Source organism: Astyanax mexicanus, chromosome 1, assembly GCF_023375975.1.
Source record: "Astyanax mexicanus isolate ESR-SI-001 chromosome 1, AstMex3_surface, whole genome shotgun sequence".
Classification (NCBI taxonomy): domain Eukaryota; kingdom Metazoa; phylum Chordata; class Actinopteri; order Characiformes; family Acestrorhamphidae; genus Astyanax; species Astyanax mexicanus.
In genome coordinates, this window is record NC_064408.1 from 120,151,720 (window position 1) to 120,168,777 (window position 17,058).

Consider the following 17,058-nt stretch of genomic DNA (forward strand, 5'->3'; position numbering starts at 1 on the left):
AGGGGAGGTGAATGTAGCGGATGAGAATATAAATAATATTTTATTATTTCATTCCACATAAAATCCTTCTCTAATTATCTTTGTTATCCTTTTGAGTATTTTTCTGTATTTCTGGGTATTATTTATTTTGTATTTGTGATTTTTGTTCCTTTTGGGGGTGATTTCAAGCTGTAATATTGATTTTAAGCTGAACTGCAGAGCAGACTTTTATTTTGAAATCGCGCGAGTTTTCAGTGTCAGCGCGGGCTTCTCTCTCCTCAGTTCGCTCTAAAATACTGCTGAGGAGAGGTGGGTGTTTACTGTGCTCCTGATGAAATACTGTTTTAAAACTGTTCAAGCACTTATAGTGCACTAAATCTGTACTCTTACTTGTGTTTTAGTACTAAGAGTAAGTTATCTCTGGTTGTGTGGGTAGTTCGTTTGTGTAGAGAGTTTTTCTATATAAGTACAGCAGATTTAGTGGAGTTAAGGGAGATACTGCTACCAGTTAAGCTAATATGGTGTGCTTTTCTTCTCACAGTTGCATGTGTGTGTGTGTGAGAAGGACCAGAATTCACTCTATGCTGTGTTGTATGCTACTCTCATGCACAGGTACTGCCACAGGTTAATTGGTTAATTGTTTAATTAATTTAGCTAATTGTTTAATTGCATCAGCTGTTTATTTTTATTGGAATTTGTTTTGTTATAATGAAATTAATGTTCAGAAGAGAAAAAATATACGTAATTTATGGGAGTCTCTCTATATATATGTGCATGGGGTAATGTGTTATGGTAATGTATAATATTGTATTTTATTTCATAGCTATAGATATATTCTTAATGTTTATTTTCATAACATAGTACTCTATATTTGTGATACAATATTTTATGATGTCTATTTTATTGTGTGTTTTATCAACTTGATGTAGAGGAAAAAAAAGTGTACTCAGTTCGCGCTAAAATACTGCTGAGGAGAGTTGCATGTGTGTGTGTGTGAGAAGGACCAGAATTCACTCTATGCTGTGTTGTATGCTACTCTCATGCACAGGAAATAGAGAGAATAAAACTCCCGTTGTATGGCAGAGTGTGTCCCGTGTTTCCATCATCGCATTCACAACGCAGAGGGTGGCCAAGCCTACTAGGAGAGAGAGAGAGAGGGACACACACACACACAGTCAAACACGACCCGGCTACACTGACAAGATAGACAGCTCCTTGCTTGTTGTTCGATGTCGCTATCAAGACCAGGCCACCAAACATAGCTTCGAGCTATGGCTTTCATTCTCACCACACCAGGGTGGCCACTGTGCAGTTCTTCAAGGATCCTTTGTCTTAATGTAGCTGGAACAATGACTCTTATGCCCCACATTAGGCATCCTTGCTGCACTGACAACTCATTGCGCCTGGAAATGAATGGTGAAAACTCACTGGTACTGGCACTGCTCAATCCTCTAGTTCCTTGAGTGACCATTGTCAAGACTGCAGATAAGATTGGGTCTGCCTGCGTTTCGCAACGGATTTCAGAAGCACTGACTGGTAATGTTTCCATTTGCTTCAGATAGAATACATCAACAGTGTCTTTTCTGTTCCACCTGCAAAGGTAATCTTGAGAGGCCATCAGCATTGGCATGATGAGCTGCTTTCTTGTACTCAATTGTGTAGTTGTGTGCAGACAAAAGTAGAGCCCACCTTTGCATGCGTGCTGCTGCCATGGAAGGCACGCCTTTCTGTGCTCCAAAGATGGTGGTCAAGGGGCGATGGTCTGTGAGAAGTGTAAACCTTCGCCCATAGAGATATTGGTGGAATTTACGCACACCAAAAATGATCGCCAAGGCCTCGCGCTCAATTTGTGCGTAATTCTGTTCTGCTTTGCTAAGAGTCCGTGACGCAAATGCTACTGGCTTCTCCTCTCCACTAGGTAGCACATGGGAGATTACTACCCCTACACCATAGGGTGAAGCGTCACATGCCAGTCGAATGCTGTTTTGGGGATCATAATGTGTCAATACATACAAGCTGTTCCTTTGCCCACCTAAAAGCAGATTCACATTCCACAGACTAATGCCAACGTGTCTCCTTGCACAATAGGGCATTCAGAGGATTCAGAATGGTTGCAAGATTCGGTATGAAGCGCCCATAATAATTTATCAGACCCAGGAATGATCTCAACTGGGTGAGACTGATGGGAGCCGGTGCTTCGACAATTGCTCGCATTTTCTCTGGAGATTTGTGCAATCCTGCAGAATCAATTATATGACCCAGGTACTCCAAAGAGTCTTTGAAAAATTCACATTTGTCCTTCTCAAATCGCAAGCCAAACTCCTCCAGACGTCCAAGCACTGCATCAAGATGTTGTAGGTGTTCAGTGTCAGTACAGCCAGTCACTAATATGTCATCCAGATAACAGTGTACGTTGGGTAGCCCTTGCAAGATCTGGTCCATGGCCCTTTGAAAAATGGCTGGAGCCGAGGCAATCCCAAAAGGAAGACGATTATAACAGAAGAGACCTTTCTGTGTGTTGATTGTGAGGAGTTTTCGCGAGCTCTCGTTGACTTGCATTTGCAGGTAGGCATTGGATAGATCCAATTTGCTAAAACGTTGTCCTCCTGCCAAGGATGCAAAAAGATCCTCAATACGTGGAATTGGATATTGCTCAACTTGGAGGAAAGGGTTTATTGTCACTTTGAAATCGCAGCAAGTGCGCACTGCTCCATTCTTTTTTACCACTGGAACTATTGGAGTTGCCCATTCGCTATATTGTACAGGTGACAGGACTCCAATTTCAGTAAGACGGGTCAATTCAGCTTCAACCTTTGGGCGTAGAGCATATGGGACCACTCTCGGCTGGAAAAACTTTGGTTTGTGCTCAGGCTTTAGTGACACGTTTGCTTCAATGCCTTTCATCACTCCTAGCTCTTTAGAGAACACTGCAGCATGTTTCCGCAACACATCATCCAGCGTACCCATTCGAACTGCCCGTATCTTTTTCCAGTTCAATTTGATTTGACGCAACCACTCTCTGCCAAACAACGGTGGATATTCGCCCTGGACAACATACAGAGGAAGCACAGCAGTTTGTTTGTTCATTTTCACTTGAACATTGACGACCCCTAGTGGACACAATGCTTCACCAGTGTATGTCCTCAACACTATGTCAGTTGGCTGTAGGGGTAAATGGTTCAGTTTCGCTTCATACGTGGCTACTGACATCAGTGAGACTGCTGCCCCTGTGTCTAGCTATTTCGACCGCTTTTTGAAATGTGAGCGAAGCCTCTGTGAGCAGTCGTTTTTGCATAGCTTCACTCTGCAATCCTCAAACAAATCTGTCTCGGAGCGCATCTTCCAACTGTTCCCCAAACTCACAATGCTCAGAAAGTTTTTTAAGCACTGCTACATACTGACAAACGGACTCACCCATCTCTTGATTCCGTTTGTGGAAGCGAAATCTTTCTGCGATGGCTTAGGCTTAGGAGAAAAATGCTGCTGTAATACAGTTTTTATTTCGTTGAAGCTCTTGTCTCCAGGCTTCTCCGGTGCGACAAGGCTACGAAGTAGGCCATATGTCTTACAACCAATTACACTCAGTAGAACAGGCACTTTCTTTCCACTCTCAATGCTATTTGCCTCCACAAAATGCTCAAATCTTTCAATGTAGGTTGTCCATTGCTCCATATTCTCATCAAAAACCTCAATGTGGCCAATGGTAGCAGCCATGTTACTTGCTTTCTTCCCAAAACTCTCTCAAAACAAAAACTAGAGCCAACTTACACACTCTGCTGGGTCCAAAAGCAATTCAAACACCTCGTCGCCAAATATGTTATGTCTTCATTAAGATAACGTATAAAAACAGCGTGCAAAGTCTCTGTTCAGTAAAGTGACTCACACACATACAGAGGTGCATTCGAACTCTTGTTTCTTTTACTGGGTAACTCACATGAACTAACACATTGCTAATGCCACCTACAGGATGACTGATGTAACAACAGCTATAAGTTTAACAACTACATAACATTCATTTAGATAATAGTTTAGATACTAGGGTTTAAAATACTTCTATAGAAGTTGAAGCATCAACTTAAGCTTTTTTATTCTTTAAGTAAAAAAGTACTGCTTTCAAAACTACTTAAAGTATAAAAGTAAAAGTATTTTCATTCATTACTCTGTAGGTAGAAGTATAGTATAGATACTAGGGTTTAAAATACTGCTGTAGAAGTTAAAGAATTTTTACTTTTTAAGTAAAAATGTTTTTTTTTAAAAAGTACTGTATTCAAATCTACTTAAAGTATAAAAGTAAAAGTAACGACTCTGGAGACAATAGTGTGAACAAAGGTGTGGAAAGTATCTCCATTAATTACTCTGTAGGAAGAAGTATATTATAGATACTAGGGTTTAAAATAAGACTTCTGTAGAAGTTAAAGTATCAACTCAATTTTTACTCTTTAAGTAAAGGTGTTTCAAAACTACTTAAAAAATAAAAGTAAAAGTAACGATTCTGGAGACAAGCGTGTGAACAAAGGTATGTAAAAAGTATCTCCATTCATTACTCTGTAGGTAGAAGCACTATAGATACTAGGGTTTAAAATAATACTTCTGTAGAAGTTAAAGTATCAACTCAAGCTTTTTACTCTTTAAGTAAAAGCTTAAAAGGTCTCAGTTATTAGCAATCTTGTGCTGCTTCTCAAAATCCACATACTCATAATATTGTATCACCTGTTTCTACTAGAGGACACATGCTTTTATCTTTCTTGCAATCATATTCTTACCCCATACATAATTCTGCAGCCTCTTACAGTTTTTTTCTGTCGCTATTTCGTGGCTAGCTGGCGACTGTAAACCAGAAGTGATGTCACGACGTCACAATGTCAGACTCGGTTCTGATACATCAGCTCACAGACGCAGCCTTGTGCTGATCCACACCACCCTAGAAGTGATGAGGGGAAAGAGCGCCATCTACTGTACCCACCCAGAGAGAGCAAGACCAATAGGCTGTATGCATGCCCTCTTCCGCATTACGAGTCAGCCAGCTTCATCACTTATGATGAATTCATCACAATTATGAAGGTAAGATTCGGCCGTGTAATGTTAGCCCTTGGTTAAACAGTTTGTTTACTAGCTAGTGCTAGCGTAGTGATATTGCTAATGTAATGTGTCCAGACAAACCACGTCTCCCTGAAGCTGCGGGAGTCTCCCGCATTTCGGTAGTGGCTCACTTTTTTTTCCTCTAATCGTGTGTGGGAAGGAAAGAGAGAAAACAGAGAGGGTTCTGATTGGCCTGTTCTCTGCAAAGAGTCTGTGAGACAGCCAATCCGTTTTTAGTGTGGGCGGGCAGTGTTTTTCCCCCCTCCCGGACGGGATTTGTTCAGTGAGTGAGAGAAAGCAGATCATGGCGGAGGCAATATTAATAATTATTGTAATATGATATGAAATGTTTTTGATGTTTTTGATGCAATTTTTTGTGATATTGTAACTGTCAATTTTTGTCAAATAAAAGCTTTTTTCCAAAAAAAAAAAAAAAGGAAAGCAGAGGCAGGGCCTTCCAAAAAGAAGAAAAGATAAAACTCATTTCACCTCTGAACACTCTAAATGTAATTAAAAATTACATTAATTAATATTAGGTTAATATAAGGTTTCTGTGAATTTATATCAAAGCTTTAAATCTAATACTGCAAAGTGCTACTGTAAGTACATAATTGGTACTAAATTTTATCATAAATATTAGTTTAAACTCTATACAAGTACACTGTTTCACAGAAACTAGATTGCCTTCTGAGTTTTGTTACTATCACACATGTTCAGCGTGAATGAGTTTCAGTGAGTAAAGTGAGAATAACAATGTTTTGGCTTCAATTTTTCAAATTTCATACTGATAAACTGTAATAAGATGGTCCATACGGGTATTTGTTTTTCAGAACTTCTCACTCTACTCATGTATTCTGTATAAAACGGGTTCATATTTAGAAAGTAATGTTTTCATCTTTAACCCTTGTGTGGTGTTCATATTTTTGTTACTCGTTTACTTTGTTACTTGTATTTAATTCAGCAAAATTAAGCAATTGTACATTAAAATGCTTTACACATGCTCGCTTCACCTAAATTGCAAGCAATATAAACAGCTTACATGGTTAATATTTGCCCTTTACCTTTCTTATGTTACATTTCTTTCAAAAAGTGCTACTCTTTTTTTATTAGTTTTTTAATAAAATGTAAAAGAAAATGAATTAAACTCAAGATATGAGTAGGAAATTTGTTTAGTTTCAAATTTACAAATGAAGCAATGTTTATTAGCCCTTGGCCAAACATACTGTATGTTATATAAATGTGTGTGTGTGTGTGTGTGTGTGGGGGGGGGGGTGTACAGTGTGTGTTTCTCGAAAATGTGTTTTGATATGTGTTTTTCACAAAAAATGTGCCAATGCCAATGAGTTTACACAGCTGCACTCTGACTGAGTGCTGACTGAACAGAAGTGGCATAAACCAAGGACAATGGTGACTAATGTTCTTCACGTGGGACTCTGATTTTATATATCTCTAATTGTTTGTTTACTGAAATTTATTTTTTGTGTACATCCACGCCCCCACAAAAAGAAAGAAAAAGAAACTTGCACACACCAAAGGATAACGAAACTTTACTTTCATATTAATTAATTTTCCTTTTTTGTTTATTAAATTTAGAGTGTTCAGAGGTGAAAAGAGTTTTTTCTTCTTTTTGGAAGGCCCTGCCTCTGCTTTCCTTTTTTTTTTTTGGAAAAAAAGCCTTTATTTGACAAAAAATTGACAGTTACAATATCACAAAAAATTGCACCACATCAAAAACATTTCAAATCATATTACAATAATTATTAATATTGCCTCCGCCATGATCTGCTTTCTCTCACTCACTGAACAAATCCCGTCTGGGAGGGGGGAAAACACTGCCCGCCCACACTAAAAACGGATTGGCTGTCTCACAGACTCTTTGCAGAGAACAGGCCAATCAGAACCCTCTCTGTTTTCTCTCTCTCCTTCCCACACGCGATTAGAGAAAAAAAGTCTGTGGCCTGTGTGCGGGTTTGGGGCGCTCGTTCTGAATTGCGGGAGATTATATGTGACTCGCGGGCATCAGGGAGCCGCTACCGAAACGTGGGAGACTCCCGCAGCTTCAGGGAGACTTGGTTTGTCTGCATATATATTCAGGAGAAATCTGGAACTAAACTTTGTTCTGTAGCTTGGCTCAGGATATAACCTACTTACCTAAAAATGACCTAAAATTCTTGTTACCTTTTACTGTATTTATATTGCTTTGCATATGTTTAAATCATATGTGGTGTTTTTTTTTTATGCACGCACGCACATACACACACACTAGTACATCTCAAAAAAAAAAAAAATATTACGAAGTTGAAAAATCACTTTTTCAGTAATTCAGTTCAAAATGTGAAACTCATATATTATATAGATCTGTTACACACAGAGAGATTTTTTTATTGTTGTTTATTATGGCTCACGGCCAATGAAAACCCAAAAATTAGTATCTCAGAAAATTACAACATTATATAAGACTATTTTTTGTACTGTGGGCAGTGTGCCAAGTCCTGCTGGAAAATGAAATCCTCATGTCTATAAAAGTTGTCAGCAGCAGAGGGAAGCATGAAGTGCTGTAAGATTTTGTGGGAAAACAGAACTGCACTGATTTTAGACTTGATAATAAAACACAGTGGATCAACACCAGCAGATGACAGACATGACTCTCCAAACCATCACTGATTGGTGGAAACTTCACACTAGATCTCGAGCAGTTTGGACTGTGTGTCTCTCCACTCTTCCTCCAGACTCTGATCCCTTGATTTACAAATGAAATGTAAAATTTACTGATGATCAGTGATGGTTTGGATAAAGAGACATGTCATCTGCTGGTGTTGATCCACTGTGTTTTATTATCAAGTCTAAAGTCAGTGCAGTTTTATTTTCCCGCAAAATCTTACAGCACTTCATGCTTCCCTCTGCTACTGACAACTTTTATGGAGATGCGGATTTCATTTTCCAGCAGGACTTGGCACACTGCCCACACCGCCAAAAATACAAATTAGTCTTATATAATTTTGTAATTTTCTGATACACTGATTTTTGGGTTTTAGCGGCTGTAAGCCATAATCATCAACAATAAAATAAATAAATACTTGAAATGGATCACTCTGTGTGTAATACATCTACATTATGAACCGAATTACTGAAATAAAGTAATTTTTCAAAGATATTCTAATTTTTTTGAGATGACGCTGTGGAACAAAGCTTAGTTCTAGATTTCTTCTGGATGCCCCTCAGCCAGCATGTGTATATGTTCAGTTCCGTCAGCAGCTCACCTGAATTAACATCAGTAAGATTTGATTTACCAAATCAGGTGTTGATATGATAAGAACAAACTACTCAACTAACACTAAACTTGGATGAGGGGAGATTAAGAGGTGTTTTAAGGAACACAGTGATGTAAAAGCTGCACTGCTTTTTGTAAAAAACACTTACTGCCCAATTAAGAAGCTTTTTCTTTCATTTAAAAATTCCACAGGTGCCTAAAACATTTGCATAGGCTTTACACAGATTTTTCATTTTTTTCTAGCGCTACTCGTCATGGTCTTGCATTTGGGCTTATACTTTAGCACTAATATATATATATATATATATATATATATATATATATATATATATATATATTTGCTTTGTCTTATTCACAGGAGCAGATTGTACACTCAGGGTGGTTAAAGTCTACGGTGACCTTCCTATTGATGTGGCTCCAATGATTACAACTAGTAATGTGCCTCTGGTTGTTATCTAAGTGTGTTATCTTATCACATGCCAGTAAAGAGAGTGCCAAAAACCTGTCCCCACACAGATGCCCCTTCTCCCCCCCCCCCCAACTGCCACTTTCTGATTATAGGCTGGGACCCTCTACTTGTTCCTTTGTCTACACTGAACATCAGCAGCTCCACATGATGTCCCTGGAAACATCTTTAAGAGACAGCACACAAAATCGAAAACTCCACTAAAAAGCAGAGTTCCTGTGTTGAGTGGCACAAACTAAGACAGTATCGTCTCACCTCCTCCACATTTAGAGAAGTCTGTCACACCAGAGGACAGAGCTCTGCTCAGAATTTGGCAAAAAGGTTTTTGAGACCTAGCCATCAGACTGCGGACATGAGAAGATGGCTTGAGCTGGAGCCTGTAGCAGTAGAGGAGTACTGCAGAGTAAGGGAGGTTAACCACTATCCCTGTGGTTTTCTGATCCACCCTGATGCATCATGGATGGGATCATCACCAGATGGGATTGCGTATGATCCAAAGGAGCAGCCAGAGTTTGGGCTTATTGAAATAAATGTGGACTGCCCATATATATATATATATATATATATACATGCAGATTTATGCTATTTACATTACATCCTCTGTGGTAAGAAACTAAACATTTCCACCTTCAAAAAAAGCCCAGCAGATGTTGAGCCTTGCTTTTTTTTGTCCAAGCCTTTACAAGAGGCCCGTTTTTATAGTTTGTCAGCAGACATGCTACAGTATAGAGCTGATTAATGTTGCCAAAAAGCCGGAGAGGAATCCCTGTGTCAAAAAATTTGTGTTCCTTTACTCGATGTATAAGGCGCTCTACGTGCACCCTAAGGCGGGCAATGGCCTGGGTCTCCCTGACCTCACCAGGCATAAAGGCATAAAGTTATCCAAAAGCAGTGTGTAAGACTGGTGGAGGAGAACATGATGCCAAGATGCATGAAAAAAAACTGTGATTAAAAACCACCAGGGTTATTCCACCAAATATTGATTTCTGGACTCTTAAAACTTTATGAATATGAACTTGTTTTTTTGTGTTGTTTGAGGTCTGAAAGCTCTGTGTCTTTTTTTTGTTTGTTTTCTTCAGCTTAACTTCTCATTTTCTGCAAATAAATGCTCTAAATGACGATATTTTTATTTGGAATCTGTGAGAAATGTGTTCTGTAGTTTATAGAAACAACTGAAGTGGTCTCTTCATTTTTTTTGTTCTAGAGCTGTATTTCATTGAATTAAGAGCTAATACGAGCTATGCCTTATATTACAATATACAGTCCCAGTCAAAAGCTTCAATTTAATGTGTTTTCTTTCTATTGTTATGATGTTTTACATTGTAAATTTAATTTTAAAGACTATATTAAAGGCGTACAGGAACACATGCTGCATTATTCTGTAAACAGAAAGCTTTAAACAATCCAGAATTTGTTTCATACTTCAGATTCTTGTAGTGTAGATCTCCAGGACCAGAGTTCAGTACTCAAAGGCTATAATTTGTAGGCTATTTGTTTAGGCTCCTCCCTCCTGGCCTGCTCATTCCTCAGTCTAGCTGAGTCTGCTGATCTTCAGCTCGTGACTGTATTAATACCGTCAGCAATCCCAGAAGAAACAGGGGGTGGAACAATACGCTGCTTTAAATCCAGCTGACACGCTAAAACATGGGTCAAAATTCAATAATAAAATACCCTCTCTTTAAAGCAGGGGTCCTCAACCTTCTGCACCTCACGGCCCACCTGTTCCTGACAAGAAACAGTGGCGGCTCACAAGAAAAAGACAGAACGAACCTTTGTTAATTCATTTATTTATATATTTTTATGCCGTTTATCTGCAGCAGGCACATTCATTACTCTGGCCACTCATTACTCTGTAGGCAGAGGTTTAAAATACTTCTGCAGAAGTATCTAAAGTTGAAGTATTAACTCAAGCTTTTTACTCTTTAAGTAAAAGTATAAATGCGCAAAAGGCATGTGCTAATTCTCTTAATAAATCATGGGTGTAGTTAATCAGCGTGTCACTTGTTCATCATTGCCTTTAAAGTCAGGTGAGCTCTAACTTTGGCGAATTGCTATTTTAACAACGCAGCATCCTGGACCAACGTGTCCAAAAAGTAAAAATGTTTTTTAAAAAACTCAGTTTTAATGCTCTACTTACTCAAAAAATGTTGGGTTTAAATTGGGCTCTGGCTCATAATGACAGTTTATCTGGTGGGGCGGGGTGGACTTTACTGTTGACGTCTGTCTAGGTTGTATTCACTCAGTGAAGCACCTGTGGTTTCTGTGCCAAGATAGCATATCTGTGCCATAGAAGGCATATTTTCTGGTGTATTCCTAATATGAAACAGTGTCTGCTCACAAGAAAAAGACAGAAAAACCTTTGTTAATTCATTTATTTATATATATATATATATATGTTTTATGCCGTTTATCTGCAGCAGGCACATTCATTACTCTGGCCACTCATTACTCTGTAGGCAGAGGTTTAAAATACTCCTGTAGAAGTATCTAAAGTTTAAGTATTAACTCAAGCTTTTTACTCATTAAGTAAAAGTGTAATTTTTTTTTTTTTTAATTTTACCTTTATTTCACCAGGCTAGTCAGTAAGAACAAGTTCTTATTTACAATAACGGCCTGGCAAGCAGCAGAAAACACTTGAGGAACAACATAAAAGCAACTAACAATATAATAAACAGAAACAAACTAAAAAAAAAAAATGTTAAAAACAGTCAATTAATCGCAAAGCATGTGCATGTATCAGTAAAAAGCTCTTAAACACATTATTTTTAAATTGTGAAATGGAGATAAAAGCCTCTAATTTTAGAGTATTTTGTAATGTGTTCCAGTCTTATGCAACTGAAATGATAATCTGCCAAAAGTAGAGTTTGTTTTGGAATTGTAGTGGTTGGATCAGGTTCTGTAGATAAGGCGGTGATTGGCCAAGGAGAGTTTTGTAGATAAGTGTGAGCCAGTGTATACTGCGACGAGTGCGTAAAGAAGGCCAACTGACCAGAGTATAAAGGGAGCAGTGATGGGTTCTTGTTACGTATGAGGAGGGTGGCCGTAAGCGCAGATAAATATCAAAAATATTTATTAAACAAACAGGATAAATAAAGACAAAACTGAAAACAAACACGGGTAATGCAAAAACACAGAAAAACAAGACTAGGATATATTATTAAACTTAAAAAAAGACCAAAAACCAACCTGACACATACACAGCAAGGTAGCACACAAATATGGACCAAAACTGCTAAAAATAAACAAATAAATAAAAACGTAAGTAAATTACTCAATAAAAGTAATATGGTGATTAAAATGGTAAAGAATAATTATAATTAATATAAAATAAATACATATACATAAAAATAAATATCTTAGATTCTTAGTTATGGGTTTAATTTCTATTTTGATTCGTTTGTTTATTTATTTGCATAACTATTTATTTCTGCATTCATTTATTTCCTGATTTCTTTATTTCTCTATTTCTTTATTTCCTGATTTATTTATTTCTGTTTTTCCTTTTCCTCATATGATAATGAAGGTGCTGTCCAGCAATGATGTCACGGTGTCTTAGCATTCCTATTGGTTGATCGGTGTCAGATAACCTAGATTGATTGTGCATGTCTTACTCCTTTGGCGGTAACTTTGGTAAGGTAGAAGAATATTATAAAACACGCCCCTTCTTTATCATATAAGGACAAGGAAATGCAGAAACAAATAAATTGGGAAATAAATTAACGCAGAAATAAATAAATAAATAATAATAAAAAAAATAAACAATGTTAATAAAGAAACCCATAAATAACAAATATTTAAGATATTTATTTTTATAGATATGTATTTATTTTTATATTAATTATAATTATTCTTTACCATTTTAATCACCATATTACCTTTATTGAGTGATTTACTTACGTCTTTATTTATTTATTTATTTATTTTTAATTTTGGCAGTTTTGGTCCTCCATACACAAAAGACTCCGCACTGAACACTGAAACAGAGGGGCTTGTATGCACAAGGAGGGAACAGGAAACTGGAAACACCTGAGGATCAATCAAGAGGGGGCGGGCTTACAAATAATTGATGACAGGGCGGGGCTAGGGCGGAGACAGAACCAAAACACAACAGTAGCACATGGCTGGGAAACACCTGACAGGTAAGCAGAGGGGAGGAGCACAGAAAACCAAAAGGAGGAAAAACACAGGACAGACACAGGCTAAGGTGTGGCAGTTCTAGAGTGAGCATTTGTAATAAAACGAAGAGCAGAGTGATACTACGGTGGCCGAGAAAGCCCAACGCAGTGCAAATTGAAAAGCGCTGCAAAAGCACAAAACACATCCATCAAAATTACAACACCGGCGCAGCAAATAGAAAAACGCGCTGCAAATACAACCACAACACAAAGGAATTTTCCCGGGGGACCTTAAAAGATACTGTACCAGCTAAGCTGCGTCTTCAGTAACGTCTCGGACTTCACTATGTGTACAAAGGACAATAAGTGGCAAACAAGGCGTTTTGTGAAGCAGAACTTTTAATAATATGCACACAACCGTGGTAATCACAGGTAATAAACATTACTTACTTTTCAGAAGCTTGTTTGCCACTTATTGTCCTTTGTATACAGCTGGTACAGCATCTTTTAAGGTCCCCCGGGAAAATTCCGTTGTGTTGTGACTCACTTCCGTTGTGTTGTGGTTCTATTTGCAGCGCGTTTTTCTATTTGCAGCGCGTTTTTCTTTTTGCAGTGCGTTTTTCTTTTTGCAGCGCGTTTTTCTTTTTGCAGCGCGTTTTTCTATTTGCTGCGCCTGTGTTGTAATTTTGATGGATGTGTTTTGTGCTTTTGCAGCGCTTTTCAATTTGCACTGCGTTGGGCTTTCTCGGCCACCGTATGATACAGAACTTTTACTCGCCAGTCTGTAAACTGTGTCGCCATAAATCAAACAGGGGCAGCAGAGTCATCTGAACCAGAGAAAGCTTGGCAGCCCGGGTAAATGATGAGCGGTTTCTGTAAAGAAAGCCATGTTTTGCTCTGACTTTTCCTTTTTAAGCAGTAAAAGTACTGCTTTCAAAACTATTTAAAGTATAAAAGTAAAAGTAATGTAAGGGGAGAAAATATATTCCTATAGTGCACTCCTCCCCTCCCCTCCTCCCCGAAACACATTTTACTAAAAGCCATAATGACTATTCTATTCCATTGTTCTGATATCGCCTGTGCTTTTCCTGTTTAAAAATAATAATCAGGGGTGGTGAAAAGCCCCGCCATGCAGTATGTTTCATAAATTTATTTTCCTCTTGAGCAACATTTTTCCTGGAACATGAAATTGTGAGAGGAGCCAAAAAGTGCAACCTGTGCTAGAACAATCACCAGACACTGAATAACTGCATGACTCAGTGTAACTTTGGCCCAATCCTATTTTATTTCTTATTCAAGTAAGAACCCGATACAGATACAGCTATAGCAGTACAGCGCTAAAGTTCAGCAAGCATTAATTTTATCATTTCTAAGCTTTAATTTTAGCTGTCCAGAGCCAAAATCTATGACCGTTTTGCACATCTCTGTTGGATTTTCTCTGTCAGTTTTATGAGGTAGATTCTCGTGGAATTCAGGCTAATTTCAGTTAACAGCTGTGCTGAACTCATCAAGAGTTAATTACTTGAATTTCTTGTCTCTTAATAAAGTGTTTGAGAGCATCAGTTAAAGTAAAGTAGTGAAGAGGTAGAGTTACAGGTATACAGTGAATAGTGAATATTTGAGTAATGTTCTAATCCAGATTATGAGAAGCTACACCTACTCAACTAAATAAAGATAAAATACATTAAGATGAAATTAAATTCAGTCGATCTGAAACATTTCAAAAACTTGTGCAGTCACCACAAAGACCATCAAAAAGGTTATGATGGAACTGGCACTCATCAGGTTCGTCTCAGTGAAGGAAAACCAAGAGTTACCAGCCTCAAAAACTGTAAATAAGAAAGTATTTTGTTGTTTTGAAAGATTATTTTGCATTATGCATTTTTTATTTCTCTTTGCTATTTGGGCTAATTGGCACTTGATTAGTGTGAAAACAAAGAATTATCCTTTTACATGATGTCCACATATGTGGACTTCAGTTTTATATTTCGATAGAACACAATTATTGAGGACCAAAACTGCTAAAATTAAAAATAAATAAATAAATAAAAATGTAAGTAAATCAGTCAATAAAAGTAATATGGTGATTAAAACTGTTAAAAATAATTAGAATTAATATAAAAATAATAAATAAAACACGCCCCTTCATTATCATATAAGGACAAAGAAATACAGAAATAAATAAATTGGGATATAAATAAATGCAGAAATAAATAAATAATAAAAAAATAAACAATGTTTATAAAGAAACCCATAAATAACAAATAATTAAGATATTTATTTGTATAGATATGTTTTTATTTTTATATTAATTATAATTATTCCTTACCGTTTTAATTACTATATTACTTTTATTGAGTGATTTACTTACGTTTTATATATATATACATATATATATATATTTTTAAATAACTTATTATACTTTAACAAAAAATATAAAAATAGCACAAAAGTCTTACTTAAATTGTGCTAAAATTGTTACTTAACTGTACTAAAATGGAATATTTTAAATATACTGTACTTAAGTAACATTTAAACATTTTAATTACTTCATGTACGTAACCCCATATTTTAAATATAGTTACAGTAAGTGTATATATATATATATATATATATTTAGTACATTATTATTACAACTGTATCACTATTTATTATACACCAGGTATATTAGTAGAAATTGATGTAGAATTGATGTTAAATATATGTGATCTATATTTACATTAGAGTACAAATATATATGCTTCTTCTATATATGTTCCTGTCTTTTGTAAGTAGCACATTTCTACTATAGTTTGTTGGGTATAAAAATATATTTTAATATACTGTATAATATAATATACATTTTTTTTAAATTAGTAGTAGTAATTTAATTTACTTTCTAAAAAGTTACATGATATGTTGCATTTTAAGTGAACTACTGTAACATTTGTTTTTTTTTAACACACTTTGCTAAAATGTACAAAAGTATATTTGGAAATAAGTATTTTAGAAATATATTGAATTACATTAAACTAAAAGTGTACTTTACAGTAGTCTATTATTTTAAATACACTATATTGTACTTTTTAATCATTATTGATCAAACTTTACTTTTAAACATCTGATGAAAGCATAATATTAATGTATTTTTAATATATTTTAAGTAAAAGCATATATCTGTTAGTATATTTACAGCACACTTAGACATTTCTCAATATGTTTTAAGTACAATTAAGTATATATTTTTTTCACCATGGCAGCCAATAAATGCTGTGCTCATTTCTCTTTATGAATCATCGACCAAAGGAAAATCCCGGTGTTTTCCATTCTGAGGTCAAAAAAAGGGCGGTCACTTTCTTGTTAAATGATGTCTGAGCATTTTTTACATTATTCAAAGTCATACAAACAAACATAGCATTACTATGCCTACAGTCTGCTGTCTGCTATAAATAGAATACTGTAAAATATTCAGTAAATGATACCTGAGGCAACTTGTCAGACTGGTTTGAAGATGGGTGTGGTTAATAGTTTAGTGTCTACTGTAGGTTCTGTAGGAATGTTGTGTTCAGGGTGATGAGCAGTGTTAGTTTTCCATCACAATGCAAAACGGCGTTTCTTTCAACAGTGTCTTTCTTTAATAAGACCCAACTCTTGGTACAAGCAGTCGTCATCTCACGCCTGGACTACTGCAATGCCCTGCTAACTGGCCTCCCAGCCTGTAGGGGTAAAACCACTCAAATGATCCAGAATGCAGCAGCATGTCTGGTCTTCAACCAGCCAAAACCAAGGGCACATGTCACCCCGCTGCTCATTGAGCTCCACTGGCTACCAGTTGATGCTCGCATCAAATTTAAAACTCTTACAATCGCCTACAAGGTGATGACAGAACAGGCTCCTTCCTACCTGCACTCACTCCTGAAGGCTTACACTACCTCCCGGCCGCTGCGCTCCTCCAATGAACGTCGCCTCGCTTTACCAAACAAACATTCACACAAAGCAATCCAGACTGTTCTCATACAGAGTTCCCCAATGGTGGAACAAACTACCTTCTACTACCAGATCAGGAGAATCTCTCGCTATCTTTAATACACTCCTGAAGACAGAGCTCTTCAAAGAGCACTTACTCTCCTAACACCTCTAACATCTAACTCTTCCATAAAAGCCAGATC

The 17,058-nt window shown here is 36.8% G+C and overlaps 1 protein-coding gene across 1 annotated transcript; it reads right to left on the reverse strand.

Moving 5' to 3' along the window:
* Positions 1-1,769: 1,769 nt before the first annotated feature.
* On the reverse strand, positions 1,770-2,946 carry LOC125801315 (uncharacterized protein K02A2.6-like). Its single transcript, XM_049477867.1, has one exon. The coding sequence runs from the start codon at positions 2,944-2,946 to the stop codon at positions 2,038-2,040; it is 909 nt and encodes a 302-aa protein (XP_049333824.1). The 3' UTR covers positions 1,770-2,037.
* Between the last annotated feature and the right edge of the window lie 14,112 nt (positions 2,947-17,058).